This window comes from Elaeis guineensis, chromosome 5, assembly GCF_000442705.2.
Source record: "Elaeis guineensis isolate ETL-2024a chromosome 5, EG11, whole genome shotgun sequence".
Classification (NCBI taxonomy): domain Eukaryota; kingdom Viridiplantae; phylum Streptophyta; class Magnoliopsida; order Arecales; family Arecaceae; genus Elaeis; species Elaeis guineensis.
This window is the reverse complement of record NC_025997.2, coordinates 110,187,798-110,205,037: the sequence shown is the minus strand read 5'-3', so window position 1 is coordinate 110,205,037 and position 17,240 is coordinate 110,187,798. Positions and strand designations below refer to the sequence as shown.

At 35.5% G+C, this 17,240-nt stretch overlaps 1 protein-coding gene across 1 annotated transcript; it reads left to right on the top strand.

The window, feature by feature from the left end:
* The first annotated feature begins 534 nt into the window (after positions 1-534).
* Positions 535-7,492, top strand: LOC105033690 (uncharacterized). The gene is made up of 7 exons (XM_010908584.3): positions 535-713; positions 3,538-3,632; positions 4,088-4,167; positions 4,285-4,337; positions 4,506-4,618; positions 5,842-5,903; positions 7,163-7,492. The coding sequence occupies exons 1-7, from the start codon at positions 629-631 to the stop codon at positions 7,452-7,454; spliced, it is 780 nt and encodes a 259-aa protein (XP_010906886.1). The 5' UTR covers positions 535-628; the 3' UTR covers positions 7,455-7,492.
* The last annotated feature ends 9,748 nt before the right edge of the window (positions 7,493-17,240 follow it).

Below are 17,240 nucleotides of genomic sequence, written 5' to 3'. Positions count from 1 at the left end.
TTTATATGATGAAAATATTTTTGTACTTCAGAAAAAATTATTTTGTAGCATAATATGGCTCACGATATTATAATATTATCTAAAATATCGAAAGGGATATTTTTATTCAACTACCTTCTCATGCGCATTTAATATTTGCAGATCGATTTTTTTTTTAAAATTTTAAATAATAAAAATATCTTTATTTTTTTAAAAAAATTATGATATTCTATGCACATTATGATGTTTCGTCTATATTATGATATCTTATGGACAAAAATTATGACTTTTTAGATGTAGGATGTTATAATATGGACATAGAATGTCATAATTTTTTTAAAGAGTAGAGATATTTTCGTCATATAAAATTTTTAAATAAAAAAATTGATCTACAAATTTTAAATATATATTAAAAAATAATAATTATATAAATTAATCAAATAAATTTATATATTTTACGTCGGATTTTCTATGCCGTCCGTGCACACAGATAATTTTGCAACATCATAAATGAGAAATCAATTTGGCACGGTGTATATTGGGCTTAGGTCGGATTCGGGTCGCTTCTTTCCCGGATAATGGGCTTCACTGCCACCGGCCGATGTCTAACCCGCCCTTCTTCTGAGATTGGGGCGCGGTGTCTCTCCGGATGGCCTCCTCGTCCGGCAGCCGCAACGATTGTCCGATATGTCTCGAACCCGTGAAAGATGAAGCCTATTTAGATCAATGTTTTCGTAAGTCTCTCCATCTTGCTTCGTTGTCCTGCCTCGATCTAATCTAATTCGTCTTCTACCTACTTTCCTGCTGTTCTTCTTTTTAATTTCCTGGATTTACTACAGATACCCCTAATTACCTCCTATTTTTGGTTGCGTTTCTTCAAATATTCTCAATCGCGACTGCCTTTTTCGATTTTGTGAACGATTGATCTTTGGGATATCAAAAAGAAGTGATAAACTACTATATGTGAAGCTTTGCATCCAGGGTTAACTGAAGATTGCATTACAGTTAATTAAGAATGTGGCAATTGGTAATTGGCAATAGGCTTTGCTGTAATTCTTGTTCTTGAATCTTATGATCTTCATCTTCCTCATTTTTTTAAAAAAAATTCATGCCATGCAAGCTTATATGTGCCTTGCATCCTTCCTTCCTTTTTTTTTTTTTTTTAATTTGGTAAACCAATTCACTAGGAGTCGTAGAAGATTTTGTTATGCTGTTGCTTTTACAAAAAAGTATTTTTTTGCTTAGTAACTTAATATAGGTAATTTGCAGACATGTCTTTATAAGTTTTCCAGAACTGTATAAGTGTTTGTCCATATAAAGTTTACAACAAGGAGGGAAGAAGATTAATGAAACTATAACATGTAAGACTGTAAATAAACCAAGCCATCCACAAAGAACTCGCGCTCTTTCAATTAGGAAGCAAGACAAACGTAAGGAGTTGAACTTGTACTATGTGTACTATGTATTAATAAGTTAAGATTTGGCCATTCAGGTTACTGCAACTCTAGGTTCCATTGCAAGCTCCTTTGTAGCCCAACCAATTTGCAGAACTGCAGAAGGTGACAACTGGTTAGTCGGCTGTCCAGCAAGTAGTAATGCTCTCATATTTTTGCATGGTTGGACTTTCATATATATATTTATATGCTAGCATTGTATAGCCATGAATAGTATTGCTGGTTAAATTATAAATATAGAGATAGTGCCTATTAGGTATAGAGACTGAGGTCTCTGTTCAATGTCAGGAGAGGCTTATATGGAGTTTCTTTTGTATACCTATGCAGTGATACTGTGATGTTCACTGAGGGAGATCTAGTAATCTTGTTGGAGAGGAAGCCTAAATGTTTGGACAAAATTCTTCATGAATCATGAGATCAGAAGCCTACCTATTAAATCAGCATGCCCATAGTTTTGGTTAGCCTCTTTTGGATATGAGAAGGACCTTATTAACAAGCCAATTCCCCTTTCTTCTCTTCATCTATTCAAGATGGCACAAAGCTTGCTCCTTGTTCCAACGGTAATGTAACGGGAACAAAGCATGCTTTCTGGTAGGTTAAATGAAACCGAAATACGAAAGTTTGGTAACATATATTGGGAGAAATGATGATATTACTGGATGCTTTAAGCTGTTGTTAAAGCCAAATTGGTTCTGTATGTCAAAGCAGTGTCATCAAGAGAATTTCTTGTGAGTTCTTGATAATGGCCCTGAGATTTATTCAGGGCATGGTGTTGTTTTTGGAAATAATGGAAAAGGGAGTAAAAAGAAGCAGTATACTTATCCTACCATAATGTTTCAGGCAAAGAAACTATAAGAGGGGAAGGAAAAAAAAGGTAATTGATTATGATAATGGGGTTGAGAAGGCTAGTGTAGTGTAGATGCACCAAAAGATATGCAATCTCTTTGTACAAAGACCACCTGAGATAAATTTTTTCATCTAGTTCACTAGGTCTTTAAATTGAGTTTGGCCAGATGTTTGAAGTGGAGGACACTTCCATTCAAATTAGAGCACAATATGCTAGTAAAAAGGTTTTCTGCAGACAGCTTTAGGAGAAAATATATGGAGAATTCTATTAAACATAATAGGTTTAAATTCAGCAGAGAAGATCAGAGAAGAGTTGCAACAAGAAGATAACTTCCTTGAAGCTAGAAATAAGGAAAAATAGTTAATGAAATGATGTTCTGTGGGTGATAGAGATAACTGAAAATCAATGTTACCGGGGCCTAGTTAAACAGCCAGAAAAGCATGGTTTTGACACTGAATTTTATAGATACTGAAATGTCTTTTTATTTGCAGCATTGGAAGTAATTAGTGAGAGAATTGGTGGTAGTGATCAGGAGGATAATAGATGTAGAGTAATATTCAAAGAAAATGAGAAATGGAAGGCAAAACAATTACTATTCAGTAGTCATGCTTAATTACTGATTTTTCAACCTTATAGACAAACCCATGATGCAGTAATAGCTTAAGGCCCTGCTTACAATTGGATGACCTTCATTCTTGCTAATTTGATTCCTATTCCTTCCCGACCAGCCATGATGTTGAGGTAAAACTAAGATTGTTAGAATACACTTCTCATGTTAAGGCCAAATCACTAATCTGTAACACAGCAAGGAAAATTTTGCTTTTCCTTCTTGCTCATCTTTGTGTAGAGTGCATCAAAATGTATGAATATCATTGAGGTACAACATGATTGCTTAAAACATTTGTTGCTTGTGATGTAATGTTGGGTTTGAGTATTTTGTATGCAGTGTAGTGAGTAAAGTATCCCTTTAGGAAATGATAGAAAACAAATCCACAACTGTAAATTTAAAAGAGTTGGTTAGCACTAGCGGTAAAAAAAAATATAATGGCATTGAATATCGTTTAGCCTTCTTCAGAAGGAAAATCTAGATTCTGAAGCACAGGGACATGTTTTGCCGTACGTTTCCTTCTATTCTTTATCGGAAGGTAAATTCTTTAATGGCTGAAAGCTTCATTTCCATTTAAGTATGAAATAGCTATATTCCAATACATTATAATGCTTATCTTTACTGTTTTTGCCTTTCTTGCCCTTTCACAGATGCATTTTGCTACCGGTGCATTGTTCAGTGGTTAAGATTGGTAGCTAGCAAGCATTCCCAGCCAATATCTTTAATCAGATGTCCTCTTTGCAAGGTCAGCTGATAGTGATGGCTTGCACACTTTTGTGATTAAATATGATTCATCTGCTATTGATTGTGGCTAATGGTTAAAAATAATATGTCCTCTAATGAGGACATATACAAGTAAGAATACTAGCATTCTACAAGTATATTTCTTGATAAAGTACACTATAGTATGTGGTACTTTTAGTACCAAAGGAAATTGTTGGTCAAGAGTGCATGTCTTTGAAGGAGAGAAATCTAGAAAGGAAGCACTTTAACAATAGTTTCTTTCATTACTCATTGACAGAGTGAGCAATTGTTGGTTGCGTATTTCAGAATTTTTCCAATAAACATGAAGCACCATAATGTAATTTATTGTAAACATGATACTCGGATACCTAATCCATGCTGATAGATTTATAGTAGTGACATACTTGTGACTGTATGTAATCATGAGCATTATCATTTTTGTTATAAAATGCGCAGACAGAGAACTTTTCTATAGTCCATGGTTTTGATGGTGAATCCTTTCAGCGGCATTATGTAAATCAGGATCATAGAAAGAGGTTTGTGGATGATTTTTTACCATTCTTTTTCTTTGCTGGTTAGTAATTGAAAGGCCTATTTCTGTTTCCTTGTATTGTAGTCATTATATTAATATTATATCTGTTCACAATGTGCAGTTATCTTTCAAATGTTCATGAGTTCAGACTGCAATTTTATAAATGTGAGGCAGGTATAGTGTTCATACATAGAATACCTATTTACATATGCATATGCATTACATATGTTTGTGTATATGTTGGCTCCCTGTTTGTTTTCTTATTCATTTATACACTACTATTTTATTTGGTTCGTTTCATTTGCATTTTGATTTATGTTGTAAAATAACAAATTGGACCAGGAATCACAAACGATATATTTGATGTGCAACAATACTGGAAGTGCCGTAAGTATCGTCAGAAAAACATCTGGCTTCAAAATTGGTTGAGAAGGGAAATTCAGACTCTTACTCAGGTATATTTTAGGGCTTGGTACTTCCATCTTTATTTCTTAAGGTGCTAATCTAACTGCTCCTGTCCCATCTATAGGGGGTCAAATCTATGGATTGGGGGTATCATCCCATCGAATCTTGAGAAATATCTATAATGGGCTCTAAAGTTGATGTCAATGCAATAAATTGGGGTGAAATTACTAGGAAAGCAAAGTCCAGTAAACATGTATATTGAGAATCGTAGTGTGCACACCACCTATCATTCAAAGAAATGATGGGAGAATTTTCCCGGGTCAAACACTTGGGGAAAAACCGTGCAAGATCTGGACCTGGAATTTCCTCCAAATGGAGGAGGTATGCAACTGCTGGACTATTGCCTGATTTGCAAGATGTATTGTTTATGTATTTTAAACTCATGCCATAAAGGAACATGCACCAGTGTTCCTCCAAACATGGAAAAGAGTTTAGACAAAGAGGTGAATGTATTAGCCTGCCTAGAATTTTATAGCTCTTGGGGCACAGTCCCTCCTCACCCAAGAAAGCAATACATACACAACTATGCTTCATTTTGGCAGGCAAGCTGGGGAGGGAAGGGAGGAGGCTCAATATGTTAAGCTGATGTTTCCAAGTATTTAAAATCCTGCAGTAATTGGTTATACTGATTACAGCTCTAAAAGAAAAAGTTACCAGTGCCAATAGCCAACAAATGCTTCACAACTGACCAAGCTAGATTCATTATATTATGAGATTTCAAACTAATGATAACAGTAGAAACAAAAGTCTAGTGTTTTCTTTGGTAATTGCTTAAATATTGGAGCATTGGTCAAATTAATACCATAATGTATATACAAGCAGCAACTGTAGTTTCAGCTTCATCTATAATTTGGGGAAATTATGTTCTAGCAAAACTTTATAGGTACGACCTTTCACCACATCTGTAATTATTTAGAATGCAGAAATATGAAGCTAATGGCCGTTGTACCACATTAATCTTTTATCCCTACATTTCAGGGTTGTTCATCCTATTAGTGATGCTTCATCCTCATGCTGAATAAATCTCTCAGGGACAAAAATTTGACTGAGATATGTCATGTGTGGGTTGCTTTTTATAGTTTCATTTGTTCTTAAATTTCCCTAAGAAAACATCTGGATAGCTCTGTTGTAGCATGCATATCTCATCAGATGTCATATGGATGTTGCACCTATTTCAAGAAGGTTAACATGTTGCAACCTCTGTTGCATGTAGGAGGAGAATGTTGACATCATTCTACATCATATTCTTGGTGTCATTGATTCTTTCTTGAGAAGGTAAATTCCTGAATTTCCTCTGGACATGATGCTATCATTCAGTTCTGGTTCTCATGTTCTCTCAATAAAGACTGTTGAAGTACGAAAAAATTAAGTTTCTTTCATGTAGCATTGGTATCTAATTGCACTTAGTTTTTCTCAATAAATATCTATTTATGGGTGAAGTGTATCTTGAATTTGTGTAATTCCTATCATATGCATCCACAACCACTCAAAATCCGTTACAATGAGCCATGCTATTCAAAGGGCAAATAAATGCTTCAGCTGTTCAGCCATGTTCCAAGTAGCAAATGTCTTTCATTTCCATGAAACAACAAGCCATGCTATTGAAAGGGAAAATAAATGCTTCAGCTGTTTGTCCATGTACTAAGCAGTAAATGTTTTTCATTTACATACTACATGATCTTAAAATCATAGATCCAACCATCAGTTAAGATTATCCAGGATTGATATTCCATGGGAAGCTATGGTAACTCAATGAGCATGGCAAAGCTGAGTCCCTGCCAAATTATATTGCATCGACTGATCAATTCTTCCTCGGCAGAATTAGTATACATAATATTACATACCCTACCAATTGGTACAAAAAATGTAAGAAATTCTTTCTTGGAAAATTAAATGATTCTGAACCTTCAGAGGAAACTTTATTTAGATCTTCCACACTTGAACAATCCACCATTGAAAATGATTTGTAAAGTCACGCGTCAGGGGATTTACATTATTACAGTGCTATCTCATTCCTCTCTTCACCTGCTAACTTGGATATCATGTCTACAGAAACTATTTCTGTCGGGCTATAGTTTTTTCTTTTTTTTTTTTTAATAAATTCTCTTGACCAGAATGCCTATGCTATTGGCCTCTTATAATCTGATGGAGTGATATTTTTATAGTCTTATGAGCCGCAATACTTTCTTTTGTTCCATGTCTGCTCGACCACAAAATTCACCTTTTCATGATTATGCTTTGTAAATTGCAGTAGGTCTCATTTCATCAGGTGTATTACCTTCTGGACCTGTGGTGCTTCTTCCCTTTTTCTTTTCTCTTTTGTGGGGGAGGGGTGACTATTAGTCATTGATGGGTTTCAATATTGCTACATCTCTCAGATTACTATGGTGATGGAAATTAAGATATGCTAGCAGCTTTCTCTGTTTTCTCATGGAGGTTTTTCACTTTGGGTTTCCTATATTTATTGCATTCAGATTTGTGTAGCTCACGTACTGGGTATGGTCAAACTATCATCAATCGATTAATTATTGCAGAGAAGAACAGGAGGGCATCAAGAGCATGCCTGAGCAGAAGCGTGAAGAGTTCAGGGGCTTACTTGCTGATGCTGCTAGGCCATTTCTACTGGGATACACAGAGCGCTTCTTCAATGAGTTAGAACTGTTCTTAGCTTCAGGTCTAAATATTGAAGCCTATGACAAAGTTTGCAAGCAGCGTTTGGGCATGTTGTCTGGTGAAAAAAGAGAGCACAATGAAGAATTCTGTGATGAAGCTCTTCAAGATCGTTTCCTGCATTTTCTTGATGAGGATGCAGAGAGAACTGATTGAGGAATTTATCATAGTTGAAATGGATTTTACTTGCATAATTTTCTTTGTTTGCATGTCTGAGAAACGATAGCATAACACACAAACCTTAGAGAGAGAGAGAGAGAGACTTGGCCAATATAGGTCTTCCTAAGCCAATATAGGTCTTCCTCATTTCTCCTTTTCTATTGACATGAAACGGCATGCCGCATGGTGGAGAAATGGGTAACTTTAGACCTGCTGAGCAATTCTCTCTTGAGGGCCTTTTTGTTTTGGATATTTGGACTGATATTACAAAAAAATGAAAAAAAAATTATAAATAAAATGATGCTAGTAAAAGAAGCCCATAAAAGAGGTAGCTATGGTAATTTTCTAGTATTTGGTGTTTGGCAAACTATAAGAAAAATTAAGAGATGTTTTACTACGGTTGAAGTAAATAAATGATAACAAGCTAGCTAGACTTAAGATGTGGTCTATTGCAATGGGGGATTCATACCAAGAGTAATCGGTGGCTGGGTTAATATTAGAATGAACACGAATTGGTTCATATTTATCTGGTCTATTTTATGGGCATGTTTGGTTTGCAACTGGAATTGAAATTGGAATAAATTGGATAGAAATTGGAATAGCCATATCCTTGGATGTGTTTGGTTCACGAACAGAATCGGAATATGAATCTTAGGAGAGAGTGCGGTTTGTGTTTTGGGGAACCACGACGTTCCTATTTTTATGTGGAATTGGAATGGAAATGAAAAGGATTGGGGTATTTTCAATCTCCTTTGGAATCAAAATGAGAATGAGAATGCAACTTCTCGCAATCAAATGGCTCGAATAGAGCACTCGTTCTCATTTCAAATTTCAACTCTCACTAGCCAAACATGTTCTATATTTAACTAAAAACTAGCTTGATGTAAATTTCATCTTTGTGTAAAATTATCTTTAATTAAAATTGAATTATATGATCATATTTAGATGGTATCAGCTTAAGCAAGACGAGTATTTGGTTACAGCCAGGTCCAAGGGCAAGGTGAATACAGGGTAGGCGGTGGGAATTAGCCCTACCTAACCTCTTAAAAAAAGATTATATATTCCCATATTTCTTTCATTTGATGAATTCCTTCCCTCTTCAAATCCATTTTTATTTAGAGTTGAAAAATTAGTTTTTTCTTAAAAATACATTTCTATCTCCAAATAGATGAGCCTTATCCAATTTCAAGAAGATCTTTTATTTTAACCTTAATCACATAATGATTAATTCTTTACTATATTATAAAAAAATAAATTATAGAAATATCTTTTCAAATTTAGATCATTTTTATTTTTATTTTTTATATTTTAAAAAATATTAAATTGATCTTTAAAGTATTAAAATGTTTTAAAGAGATTCTGACGGGCACTTAACCACTAACGATGTCCGCTTGCCATTGCAATGGATAAAAATACCCCTCCCAATTTCAGGATTTTTTTTTTCCTTCTTCACCAAAGGGAGGACTTCTGCGTCCTTCTCTTCCTCGTTTGTTTTCTTTACAAAACAGGGGAGCTCTTGCTCCCCCTGTTCCCGATGAGGAGGTCCTCCCTCCCAGGTGTCCACCACCCTGGCCGGAGGAGCAGGCCCCGGTGACGCCAACTGAAAGGGTCCGACGACCGGCGGCGGCCAAAATGGCAATGGGAAAATCCAAAACAAAAGGAAAAAATAGGAAAAACTTTAACAGTTATTTTTCAAAGATTTTTTAGCAATTAATTGACAGAATTTTCGGCTTAGCATCCCATAGAATATCGAAGGAGGAGGAGTGAGGAGATTACCTGTCTTTTAACGGGCTTTAATCAGGTTTTCCGACGGCCAAAGCAAGCTTATTCCATCAAAAATCAGAACGAAAAGAGGGAAGAAAAATCAGAGATTGATCGGTGGTTTTCAGTGAGAAGGAACCCAGAGATTGGGGCCTTTAAAAAGACTCGCACAAGCAACCTTCAAGATCTTACCTACAATTTTCTGATTCCTCTAGGACATTTCACGGTTTATAGCTTTATAGTACTGCAGTTGATCTCTCAGATGAGAAATTTCATGATTTTTTGAATGAATGACTTCCTCTGCAACAGCTTCTGCTTCAGCCTGGACCAAACCTCTTTCTATAGCTTCAGAAACGAACCTTAAAACTGTGATCTCTTGGCAAATTGCTGCAGAATTTATCTAAACTTGAACATCTTCGGCATGCTGGATTGCTGGAAATGATACTCTTGTACAACTAAATGGTACACTTTGTGATACAATTTGATATCTTTGTATATATTTTGATACACCTTATGGTAGTTTTATATTATGAAATGTGATACCATTTGGTTGCAAGCAGCTTGGTTGAATGTGATACCTTATGTTTCAGTGGATTATGGCACTTTCAATTTTGTTTTAGTTGAATATGATGCTTTGAAAAGTTTGGTTGGTTTGCACAATGTTTAGAATTTAAGTATCAGCCCGATCTGCTGATACTTAAGTATCAACATATGTTTCGGCAGGTTCAATTAGTTTTTGTAATATTTAGAACTTACGATAGGTTGGGCTGACACTTAAGTATCAATTCATATTTTAGTATGTTCGATTGGTTTGCATAATGTTTAGAACTTAAGTATTGGCAAGTTGGGCTGATACTTATCAATTTATATTTCAGCAGGTTCTCTTGGTTTGTATAATATTTAGACTTAAAGTATCGGCAGGTTGGGCTGATATCTAAGTATCAACTTATATTTCAGTACCAGCTAAGTATCGGCAGGTTGGGCTCTAGTCATTCTATAACCTCATTCTATAAATTGAAAATATGTTTCCATAACCTTATAAGTATCAGCTATAGAGCCCTTAAGTATCAATTAGAGTATGAGCTAGTTAGTGCCCTTAAATATATCAGGCTTAGTAGCTGAAATGTGATTATATTATGTCGAAAGGATCATAAACATGATATAGTTAGCACCAAATACTATCTATGCCATGTTTCAAGGAGTCCATGTCATAGTCAAAAAGATTGTCTGTTTGAGTTCTGTCTGGCATTAGAAGCAATAAACTGTTCAATGGAATCAAGTATAGGTGCATCACTCAACAGGGAAGCTGACCTCTTGAGATTATTAAGTTGACTCATTTTGCGTTCTTTGATTCAGTTGTTATGGACTTATGACACTAATGCTAGAGACAATGTTATACATTGTTTCGCGACCTATAGAAACATATCTGCCATGTCATTCCTGGGCTGCAGGATTATTTCTGTGTCAACAAACATGTAAATTAATTTCCATATTTCTCCAGCATTATTCTCTGTCAATGGAAAAACAGAAATGAGAGAAGGATAAAACACTCAGCTTAATTTCATAAAGAAAATGACCTTTTTTTCTCTGGTACAAGTGTTTTTAACTTGCAGTTTTCTACGGTAGTGAAGTTCTTATATCATATTTAAATTTGGCTGTTATTTAAGACCTCTCTGTTTTGAATGCATTCTTCTCTTTATCTTGCAGTATCTTTTCTATTGAGGCGGTGATGAAACCTCTTTTCGACTTCTCTCTCTTGTTTTCCTTTTGCAACAGTGCATGGCAGTTGGGGGCAGTCCATTTGTTCATAGACAACTGCTGCAGTCACTTGTTGAGAGCATTGTAGCAAAAAGATGTGAGAGTCCATGCGGATGTTTGTTTAGTCCGGGAGGTCATAGCAGGGCAAGGACATTAATTCATAATATTCTGTTGATGATTAAACACTTAGATAAATCAGCACCATTAAGAAAAGTTTTCTCTAAGAAAAAGGAGGAAAATAATTTAAAAAGCTTTTTATATTCTGGATGAATAACAAGTAGCTGCTTTCAGACATTTTGGTTGATATTAATTTACCGGATAAATTGGTCCTACTAGAAAATAATTTCTTACGAGACTTCCTGCTCCAATCAAACAGATTGAAAAAGTAGCTGCTCTTTGATCCTCCTTTTTCTATCTCTATTCTTATTCTTTGATTTTAAGGAAAGAAAAATTTTGAAGAGGCTGTTGCAGAATATGGGGAAAGTTTTGGCGTGGTATACATCTAATCAGAATGTGATCGGGGTGATGACATACATGAGAAAACCCAATAGATCCAGGGAAAAGAGGTCAGATGGTGGAGGAGATCAATTAGAGAGGAGGAGGAAGAGGAATGGGTGGAGGTTAATCAGAGGAGGAGGAGGAGATCAATCGGAGAGGAAGAAGGAGGAAGGAGGTAGACATAAGGATATTTTTATCATTTTTTAAAATAATAATATCATGTGATGGTCATGTGACGAGATTTTATTAACGGAGATGAATGGAAGGATCTCTTTGGAATGTTTCAAAACTTTAGGGAACAGTTTGATACTTTTTAAAGTGTAGAAGGTGTAAGTAAAAATGATCTAAATTTGAGGAGGTGTTTCTGTAATTTATTCTATAAAAAAAATATAAAAATAATTTATAATACATCGACAAAATACAAGCAATTGAGTTATACATTGTCCGAATAAAGCACAGAAGGTGGACTCAAAAGAAACTAGCCCATGGATATCGTTAATAACAAAGTCTAGAAGAAAAATAAAGGACAGATATACATGATAGCATTGTAATGACATCTAGATGTACTATTACTAACTTATATGGCCTTCAAATCTCTCCCTGTTGTGTCTCTTTTTATTATCATTTCTTATCTTGTCCATGCTTTTCTGTTTTTTGTTTTATTTTTTTTTTAATTTTTGAAGAAAGTAGATGGACGACGAAGGGTTGTGGCAGCAAAAGTGATGTAGGTCTAGTCGCTCTCAATTTTGAATTTTATTCCTAAAATCTGAGTGGGATACAATAGGAGCATGAAAGGAAAGCCATTGATTCTTGCGTGATGCTTTCCAAATAATTTTTAATCACTCTTTAGCAAAGAGAACAATACGAAATCTTCCAAAACCAAATACCAACATCTTCCATAATCAAACACCGCCAAAATAGAGAGAAAGACCAGATTTATAATTTCTAAATTAAAACGCAAGATTACAAATTTGAAAGAGTTGGACACAAGGTTTGGTGATGATCTATTGCCCTCCCCTTCCACCTCAACATCACTTTAAATATTTCTTCAAAGAAAACATCATTGCAAATACCAAACCTCAACCCATCTTCCATCGTTACTGATTTTGTGTGTGGAGTAACCTGGAATTGCACTAATGAGAGTGGCGGTGGAATCCATGGACCACGGTGATGGGTTGGATGGTGTTCAGCTTTTCTAATATGAGCACTTCAAGGTGGATGATAAATGAAAGATGGGCATATTTGGTTGGAGAAAATTATTTTTTTTTTTTCCTGATTCTAAGGGAGAATGAAATATTCCAATCTTCCAAAATTCAATCTCTATATGCTTATGATATCTAAATTCTATTTGGATTCTAATTCCAATCACAAACCAAATATATCGAAGGATATAGCCATTCTAATTCCCTTTCTAATCTATTCTCATGCCAATTTCGGTTGTGAAGCAATCGCACCCTAGACTATGAAAAAAGTGGTAAATTTGGGAGGAAAAAAATAATAGATATTTTCCCAAAGAATCCCTCAGTTTCCATGGAAAATTTTAAAAAAAATCTCCAAAGTTTTATCCAAACAACTTTTTGAATAATTCCATCAACTTTATGCCCCCCTTGGAGATGTTTCATGCCGCCATTTGTAAATACACTAACATTATTATCATCCAGCAGAGAGACATTTTGGTCTTCTTTTTGCCGGCCTGCCATGGTGCAAAAATGATATACCACTCAATGCTGTCTTTTTTTTTTTTTTTGATGAAAATGGAGAGTAGAGGTGGGAAGGCCCCTAGTCACCAGTTTTATTGCAAATAATTAACTGTACGGTAAAAAAAAAAAAAGGGAAAAGATTACACAGTAAAGAGATAAGAAATAGAAAAGATTGGAAACCCAAGACTGCATCTGGGAGACTCAGAAAAATTTTGAGAAGACCCAGACAGCACACACCAGAGTCCCACAGAAGCACACAAAAGCTGCATAAAATCATCACAGTCCACCAGATTTGGGGTAATGAAAGACAAGTATAGGAAGCAGCAGGCAGTGAGTGGGGAGACTCAGAGTAGAGTTGAATAACACTCAATTCAGCAACAAAACAGATCCCATGAAAGTTCACATACGTTGCTGAAAATTCCATAACGCTCAATGCTGTCAAGATATGATGTTGTCTTCATACGCCACCATACATTTAGCTTCGACATAATGCTTAAACTTGTCAAGGTTTGATGCAGTTTTGATATTCCACTATAAAGAGAACTGTAATTTGATATACCACTTGAATCTCTCAAGGTTTGATGTAGTTCTGATATTAGAAAGATCAGCAAAGCCTATATCACCAGTATGTGGTTGGCCTATTCATATTACTAATTGGAAGGTCGAATCATGAGAACCAAAGCAAAATCTAGCATGCCTAGCATCATTATCCTTGCGATTTGTTCTTTGCTTTCTGAACAAGTTGGTATATAAGCTATGAGGTACCTTGCATATCTCTATGATAGCTTCCAAGTGAGAGAGACATCTAATAAACTCTGTTATTTACAGGCATTCTTTGTTCTTATCACAGGCCTACATACAAATTCTTTTCTCACAGCTTTGTTTCAACTGAATTAGCAGAAGGAATGACAAATAATCAATTTAGTTCTTGGGAAATCAGAATTTGTGATATTGTTGCTTTGCTTCCTGATAAAACTGTGATTGGTTAAAGTAGGTTTAGAAAAATTGAGATCAGATTCAGTGGCCCTAGTGAAGAAGATACAAGAAATTGTCTGCTTGCCAACAATTTGTCTTTTGACTATGAGATCTCTGCTCCTATTGTTTGTTCACTTAGTGCGCATGCAGACTTCTCTTTCTCTTTCATAGTCAATAGTGTGAACATTCATCATTATCATGGATGAAGAAGAAAGGGTCATAACCTTCGATTTGATGGGTTTACATCAAGTACGTGTCAGGAAACACTTTTGTCGATAGTGATTTCAAGAACAAGTCTACATGCCTTCTCATATTCCACCACATTGGCCAAATAGTCCAAGGGCTCCATTACATCTACACGGTTTTCTCTCAAAAACTTTATAAAAATATTTTGATTAATAGACTCCTGGATGCATGGTTTATTGCCCTTCTTCATGTAGGTACATGATAGCCAGAGAGAACAAAGTTTGACAACCCGATGGGATGGGGGCAATATCCTAGCTGTCCCATCCTGTTAAAAAAAAAGATCGGGATAGGATTAAGACTCTGAAATCCATCCATATGGGGAGAGAAAAAGAAAGAGAAATTTTTTTTCCTTGAAGTTCAATTTGTAGAAATACTAATCCAATTGTGTGCTTTCTCCGCTTAATTTCCTTAGTTTGTTTTCTCCCCTGATAGTTTACTGCTTTGTTTTGAAAGCAAAAAGCCAGCGAAGGGTAACTTCCAATCTCATATGTAGTTTTCTTATTCTGCATATTTTTTGCTATGAATCACTGAATTAGGAATATTTCATGGCCAAATAATCAATCATATTTGTTTCTTGGACATTTTCTTAAACAGCTGCTTATCCCTATCTAATCTCTTGACTATGTCATATAATAGCACGAATCATGATCCTGTGAAATCCTATAAACAGAAATTTTATCAGATTCTTTTCTCATTTTTTTTTGGGAGATCAATAGGTGCAAAGTGCCTCGAAGAATTATTAAGATTTAAGGAAAAGTTTCAAAGGAGTAGAGAAAGAAGAAAGAAGTCTCTCCAATAATTATGAGCAAAACCTTTAACATAACTCTTTCACTCCTTATAAAAGTTTTATAGCTCTGGAATCCTTCTTAGCCAGGACCGAACATCCAAGAACAAGGCATCCTTTTGACCTTCAAATTAGCTCCATTGTACCTGAGCATGAATTATTGAATATCTTCTTATTTATTTCTAACCAGATTTGCCAACAACCAATTGCTACTAGCACAATTCTTTGGAACTACCGCTAGCCTCACCCAAAATGCTAACCGGAAAGTGCTATTTTGGTTTCGTTGGTTTTGTATAAGTATTCAAGATTTATCCAATAAATAATTGATATAGGACTAAATACATACTGACATAATTTTTACACACTCCTTCCATTTAAGCCTACACTAATGATTCAAAACTAATCAAATCTAATCACAAAAACTAAACCGGCTTGTGGTTAACCTTACAAGGGACTATGCTCTAGTGGCCCCTAATCCACGTGGGCCGTGGTCCCTAGTTCACCTGCCCTTAAATAATGCTCCTTAGAGATAATAAAGCCTAGGCTTCTGATCTAGGTGAGAAAAAGGGAACAGTCAGATCACACATGAATTTGAGCGTGCTAGCTAAATTTATCATGTATTACAAAGCACATATTGGTTTGCTTGATCATGTTGGAAATATGTTAAATGAAACTGTGAAATTATTTTATCATAATAGAGATATTTTACAAGGTTCATTAGTATTTGAAAACTCCATAACTGGTGCATGGCGGAAAGTAGTTTTAGAGTTGATGTGGAAAAAAATTAATCATTACTGTGTGCTGTCTGCGATTTGGAGCCAGTGGGCTGATTGCTGGCAAGAAGCATGCACCCAGAACCTAGTTTCTTTCAGGCTGAGCTAAGGTCTTACACCAGAAAGCTAAATGTGGATTTGGACCTTGTCATGGGGTTAATTGTGGGCATTATAATAAGGATTAGGAGAGGGTTTACGTTTGCATATATATTTGGGAATTTCGCAAAGTTGGTGGTTGGTCAATTATTTTTTGTTAAATCTAGCTATTTTACTCCTACTTCAAGGGATTCTCTGTCTCAAACTCTCTAAATCATTCATAAGCCAAACATGAAACTTTTATATCTATTCCAACTTTTTTTTTTTATGGACCAGCACTCATAGAGATATACTATTTATCTAAGTATTTTTATTTATATGCTTGACACAGCTAGAAGTGGTGAGGCATCATACTGAGCTGTTCACTGATTACTTTATTTTTTCTCATGATCTTTCAGATGCAAAGTAGCTAGGACTATATTTGATGGGCTATGCACTAGAGAGCCTAGAGACCTGCCTTAGTTTCTTTTATCTGACTTCAGTAATGGAATAGCAACTTTTGTTATGATCTGCTAGTAAGTTGGAGACAATGTTTAATGAGTGTTAAATGTAGATGGTTAATCTCACTTTTATTCTTTTGAAATTATTGGATGTTGCCGTTAAGAGTTAACGTGCATAGGTTTATAGCTACTGTAAAAATTTATCACTACCTGTTTGTGATTGTAGTAACTCTTGTTTGGAAGCTCTTTCTTCTTCTTCTTCTTCTTTTTTAAAGACTAAAGAATTGCAGGTATGCAAACTGTTCTATGGGATATGCAAAGTGTTCATCACATGCTTAGCTCGTGCTGCTGGATTGGAGCATCACACTCATCCTTCCCCTCGACCTTTTTAATCTCCTTCAGGCTCCAAATGTACCATAGGTCACAGGTTTCCTTTGGTCTCCTGAGAATCTTATAACCAAATGCCAGAAATGCTTAGAACCTGCCACCATTCTACAACTGATGAACAAATAGTCCACGCTAATGCTCAGCACAGAGCACATATAAAAGGCAAGCTCCAGTTCCTCTTTGTTAGAGATTCTCCACTCTTAATATATAGCTTGTTAATCAACAACAGCCACCCAAAACCTCTAACCTTCTTGGGGATTGCACTCCTATTATAGGTAGCATAAAAATAAGACGAACAGACCCCTCGCCAGTGAAAAAAAAAAAAAAAAAATCATAGAAACCTTTCGCAGAGAAGACCCATCTCC

Bases quoted from the DNA above. Each gene is read 5' to 3' on its own strand.
- LOC105033690 (XM_010908584.3), top strand. From the start codon at position 629: ATGGCCTCCTCGTCCGGCAGCCGCAACGATTGTCCGATATGTCTCGAA. The intron at 4,168-4,284 runs GTTTGTGGATGA...CACAATGTGCAG, and splicing joins AATCAGGATCATAGAAAGAG to TTATCTTTCAAATGTTCATG. The intron at 4,338-4,505 runs GTATAGTGTTCA...AAATTGGACCAG, and splicing joins ATTTTATAAATGTGAGGCAG to GAATCACAAACGATATATTT.